Source organism: Camarhynchus parvulus, chromosome 2, assembly GCF_901933205.1.
Source record: "Camarhynchus parvulus chromosome 2, STF_HiC, whole genome shotgun sequence".
NCBI lineage: Eukaryota > Metazoa > Chordata > Aves > Passeriformes > Thraupidae > Camarhynchus > Camarhynchus parvulus.
In genome coordinates, this window is record NC_044572.1 from 47907130 (window position 1) to 47913232 (window position 6103).

A 6103-nucleotide genomic window follows, 5' to 3' on the forward strand; every position below is an offset into this window, starting at 1 on the left:
TCCTAAAACTGGGAGGCAGTGCATTTTGTTTTCATCTATCTTTTGTGTTTGTGTTTGATATCACCCAGTGTCTACAAGGACTTAAAGGGTTTGTTCTCTGTGTTAGGATACAGCTAAGGAGAGACATAATCCTTTTTAGGAACGCTTCATGGTTTCCTTTTTTTGTGTGTGTAAAATAATGACAATCTCAAGTGAAAGAGGAGTAACTTAGCGTGTTTTTCCATCCCATTTGTTCTTCAATGGACTGAATTGAAACCACAAGATATTGGTATAATGTTGACACAGCCTGCAAGACATGAGCTGTTGAGCTACCAAATGAGTTAGGGGAATCATGAAAAGTTATTTGAAAAAAGTTGATGTCTAAATGTAAAAATGTACCTGATATTTAATATTTTTTTGTTAGTGTTTTCTATTAAGCAGGTTTTTATACTTCAAACTTTAGGTGTGTGTGGTTATTTTGAAATTAAAGAAATTGTGCAATTATTCTAGTATCATAGCCTATGTGACCATAACACAGCATGGAACTAGAACAAATTGAAATGCAATTACAATGCCCTCAACAGAAAACATCTTTGAGACTATATAAGGATTCTGTGAAACAGAATCTTTGATTTTAAAATCTGCAGATTTTAAACAGACTTTTGTTAAAAATTATTTGTATTTTGCATTTCCTCCAACCTAGTCTAGTTCAGTGCAGGAATGTCAGTTCTGACAAATACACATTTTTAAATTTATTAAACCTGACGAAAATAGAAATCTTTCATATGAGTTGAATTTTTTCTCCTCCAAATTCAAATGAAACTTCTCAGTTGGGTGCATGCAGACAGCAAATGCTTCTTCTGCAGAACCCAACTGTCAGAACACATGAAAATCTGTGTGAAGCCTGCCAGTCTCTCAGCAGACGTGTATGGGGGGATAAATTTTGCAAACACTTGTTATACAGAGTAGAGCTCACTGTTTGACAGAGATTGTAAGAGTGTCATCATTTCTGACAAATGAGTGGTTTTTTTAATAAGTTGATATAATGTTGATGTAACATAATGGTGACTCATGGACTCGGTTGGGAAAATAGCATGGAATGAAGGGAACAAGCCAGTGACAGGCTGATCTGGATTGCTAAAACAGGCACAAACTAAAATAAGCATTTTACCCCTGCCAAATGCAAAGTTGTTCAGTTAAGAACCACGTACAAGTGTAATGCCAGCTCACTGAGGAGCCACAGGTATGGCTGGGATCAAGGAAGAATAAGCCTCTTCTGTCTCATATCAGGTATCTACTGGGGAAGGCAAAATTTGACAAAAGGTTTCTAAATCTGAAGACAGAGGCAGACGCACATAAAATGCCTGGAAGCTGAGGCTGTACAAATTCTGTCCAGAAGTATAGTATGGTTAATTTTGTTTGGGTTTTGGTTTTTGTTTTTGTTTTTTTGGGTTTTTTTTGTTTTTAAATAGTAAGATAGATACAAGAGAAACAAGTTCCTGAAGGTTGGAATGAATATTTCTTACCTGGAAAATTTTTGACAGAGATCATATTGTTTTCAGAAATCATAGAATCACACAATGATTTGGGATGAAAGAGGCCTTCAAGATCATCTAGTTCCAACAGACCTGCTCGGGAAGGGACATGTTCCACTAGACCACTAGACCAGGTTGCTCAAATCCCCATCCAACCTGGCCCTGAACACAGACAGGGACTGAGCACTATGGCTTTTCCTGTCCTGAAGAGAGCAGTCCAGGGAAATGTCACAGCTGTGCTGCACAGTCACATGAAATGAGTATGATGGCATTATCCACACTGACAACTGACAAGTCTTGAATGCACAAGAATCTTTTTGCTGATCATACTTCTGAAAGAAACTAGCCACTGACCTGTTGGCAACCTACCTCCTTTGTCAAACTAAACCAGCCGTTCTTGCAATTGTCCCCAGCCCTTGGCACCAGCAGCTGCTGTGGCATCCAAATGAAGGGGTGCCCACTATTGCCTTGTGGCTGCTCGAGGCTCATGTCCAGCAGAAGTTCAGCCACATCATGAGAGGCTTAACACAGAGGAAGACCAAACCTGGCTCCAAGACTTGAGCAATATCACTGAACTGGCAGTTGTAGAGGGAGTGGGAAGGCACAGAAACAAGGACAGCTGTGTCGTGTGAGGTCCCCATTAATTCTTTTTCCATGTGCCTCCTGCTAAATGCTGGCAAAGGGACTTGTAAGTTGCATTTCAGGTCAGTAGGTTATAGCTTTGTGAATGTCAGTATGATAGGAAACCTCACTTCACCAGAAAGCAGCACTTCCTCTGTGAAACATGCCCTGTGTTATATTACAACTCAGTATTCATCACGCAGCGATATTTCAGTGGGGTGCCTGTGCTACTGGGGAGCTGATAATCTCCTATCACAGCTGCTAGTACCTTTTTTTTTTTTGAAGATTAATGAAAATTACATCTCCTGCAGATTCTTACTATGCAGAGATTTAACAATGACTGCAGAAATTGCAGAAACCTGCATTTCAGTGACTCAGTTGCCTCTTTGCAGACAGAAATCGGTCTCTTGCTGCCCACTGCACTGAAATGTCTGAGTAAAATATCAGCTATCTGACTTCTGCCTATCTGTTCTTACTGCCTTCAGTTCAAGTTTCACTGCTGGCCTCTGAAGGGTGTCAACAAGAGGTTCTTCCTCTCCAAGTGCAGCCTTGCTGCTGGGTCTGTTCATACCAAGCTACATTTCCACTGTTTTGCCTTTCCCTCTGTGTCACTTTTAAAAGTTTAAAGCTTGAAATACGTGTTTTAAATCAAAATAGTGTGATAATGCCTCTTTTTAGAGACATCTTTTCAAACTGAAGTTTAACAACTTGGAGAAACCGATGAAGAGCTCTTGCTAATCCCTTCTGATTTGCATGGTTGTGAGGATGAAATTGTGACTCAGAAACAAGAACAGAACTGGAAGGAACTTGCACCATTTCTGATGCAAGAGCTGCAGTGCGCCAATCTGCAGTGACTTTGATAAAACAAACAACCCATTGTAATTCTCTTAATGTACTTGAATTAATTGTCCACATAACTCTGAAATGCAAGAGCAAACACAAAAGGTCAGTGATGCCAGCAATCAATGTATCAGTTTGAGATATGGCACTTATACTGATTATAATAAGATATCTGGTGTCTTAGGTGCATTGGGAGAGCTAGAGAATAACTTTTCAATGTATGAAGAGACCCTGATTACTGTGAGGGTAAGTGCTTAGAAATATCGCTGTGAAACAACACAAAACACCTGAAGTGCATAACAAATATTCATTCCCCATTATGAACAAAAACAATTTATAAAACTGTTATAGACGTTTCCTCTTTTCCATAAAATGAGTGGACTGCTAAAAAACTTTTTCCCCTCCAGGGTGTGCTGCTGAAAAAAATGAAAATAAAGCTAAAACATCATTCATACAGAAATTGAGGAACTACTTTCTGAAGTGAAAAGCATTTGAGTATTAAATGAAAAATCATAAAAGCTCGGGAGAGAACTCCTTCTTGTGTTGTGGGATACACTGATAAAATGGGTGACTTACCAGAGTCATTTTTAAATCACAGTTCAGGCAGCAGTAGCAGTATAACTGTGGTAGTATGGAGCCCAACACTGTTCAGTCTTCCCTGCTTCTTTTCTGTAACTGTAATGTGAACATCCCCTGGACATATTTACAGATGCAAATATGCTTCAGGATAACACCCTACCTGAATTCTTCCCCTCCTATATGATCTTGTAGTACTTAAAATCCTAACAGGGGCTGCATTTAGATTTATAAGAATTATTTCTAATCTCTCTTTTAGACAGTAATGTATTAAAAATGTACAGCACACTTTTTAAACTTGCTATTAACTTGCATCTAGCTTCTGCTTTGGTCAGACAGGATGATTTACACTCACCCAGGATGTCCTTTCCTAATATTTTCTAGCAGCCAATTTTATAACACCCAGTTGCTACATGAAAGATTTGAAGTGGCCTGAGAATCAGGACAGTACTGCCCATGTTTCTTGGCCTGGTAGGATCTAAGCAGGATTTCCATGGAGTCTGGGTATCCGTGGTGTTTAATCCCTTGCTCAGAGAAACTGTCCACGGAGAAGAAGTTGACTGTAATGTGTTCAAAACTCAGCTCTCGGTAACAAACAGAATTTATGTCTCAGATAGAACAACATATGGTTGTTATCCGGCCCTGGGAAGGACAGATTTGTGTTGCAAGTAAACAAATTGATGAATGAGTAGCAGGATTAAAACAATATCTCTGACCTTTACTGTAAAAGCATGCAGATGCTCAGAAGAGAGAAGAAAAATTAACACAACACAAAATTACCACAATGATGTCGTTTCTCTAAGGATCATTTCTCCCCATATATTATTGTTTCTTGCTCGTTTTTAGGAGTATGGCTGGAAATGTCATAAGGACTAGAGCAGTTCTCTGCCCAACCTTCTCATCCATTTTTTGTTAGGCTGGAGGATGTTTGGATAAAAGTACATCTTACAGCTATTGATGCCATCTGTGAGATTTCAGGATTATTCCTTTAGCAAGAGACAGGTGGGAAGTCCTTCTGGCTTTTTAGGTAGGCCATCTCATTCCTACCTTATCTTAGTCTTTCTGTATTCTTCCATTTCCAGAATATGTTCCAGGAAGATTTCAGGAACATGACTGAAGGAACCAGGAACAGCAGTGACTCCTCTTCCGCCTTCGTTCACACCAGCACCGTGAGTGCCATACTGGTCACTGTCTACTTGGTTGCCTTGGCTGGAGGTGGAATTGGGTCCATCACAATGTCCTTTGTGCTGCTCAAGATGAACACTCTGTCTGTGACCACGACTGCCATCATTAACCTGGTGGTTGTGCACAGCCTCCTCCTCTTCACGGTGCCCTTCCGCCTGCACTACTACGTCAAAAAGAAGTGGGTCTTTGACATGCCATTTTGCAAGATGGTGAGTGCCATGGTGCACATCCACATGTACCTGACCTTCATATTCTATGTGATCACGCTGGTGATCCGGTGGCTCGTCTTCTTTCAGTGGAAGGACAAGGTGGAGTTTTACAGGAAGCTGCACGCCATTGGGGCGAGCGCTGCCGTGTGGCTCTTCGTCATGGTCTTTGGGGTGCCACTCTTCTACTTCGAGTATGGACGCTCAGGCTTGTACAATAATACAACATGCTTCAAGTTCCACAAAGAGCTACAGCACGAGAGTGTGAAAGCCCTGAACTACACCCTAATTGTAGCTGTTGCCCTCATTTCTTGTGTCCTCTTGAGCTTGCAGATTTTTATCCTTGTAAAAGTGGCAAGAAAATTTTCCACCTCCCTCTGTTCACACCAAGAATTCTGGGCCCAGGTGAAAAACTTGATTTTCATCTGGATCATCATAATTTGGTTCCTTCCCTATCACCTGTTCAGGGCCTACTACATACAGTATGTGAGTGATTTTGACCAGTTAGAAAGCTACAACGAGGTTTTTTTGAGCCTGACTGCCCTGAGCTGTCTGGACCTGCTGTCATTTGTGCTGAGTGGAAGCCGCTTCTTCAAGCAAAATGTGGGGATGCTCCACAGGAGGTTGTTTTGCTGCTAGCATCAGCCTCCTGCAGCATGTGCAGGACCTAGGAGAGGACGGTGATGGACAGACATGGCAAACTCACTCCTCAGCAAGTTGAGGATGTGCTCTGGAAATGGTACAGTACATCCACACAGGGCTTTGCACATCAGCTTCCTGAAGTAATGGAACAAACTGCCCCCAGGGTCTCAGCTAGTAAACAGGAAGGTGACCTCAGCAATTTCCTCATGGTGCTACCCAGTGAGTTGTGGATGGACCTGGTGGAGAGGAAAGAAAGACCATGGGCTCTTCTCTCTTACTGTTTTTACATCAAGATTTGTGAAGTCAAAGGTGCTAGGAGGAGACTTGAGAATTGCAATGTAGAAACACAAATGAGGAAGCTGGTTTATATGGACTAAGGTACAGATTTTTGAAACTTAAAGATCTATATCATTTTCCCATATATTTCATATTTATTTCTCACAAGCTCTCATAAAATATCAGGGAAGATATTGCTCTTCCGGAGTAGGTCTGTTTCTTTACTGTTAAGCATAACTTTTT

At 41.0% G+C, this 6103-nt stretch overlaps 1 protein-coding gene across 1 annotated transcript; it reads left to right on the forward strand.

Annotated features, from left to right (window-relative positions):
* The first annotated feature begins 4636 nt into the window (after nt 1-4636).
* LOC115901266 (probable G-protein coupled receptor 141) lies at nt 4637-5581 on the forward strand. The gene has a single exon (XM_030943761.1). It carries the CDS (start codon nt 4637-4639, stop codon nt 5579-5581), a length of 945 nt encoding a protein of 314 aa, XP_030799621.1.
* The last annotated feature ends 522 nt before the right edge of the window (nt 5582-6103 follow it).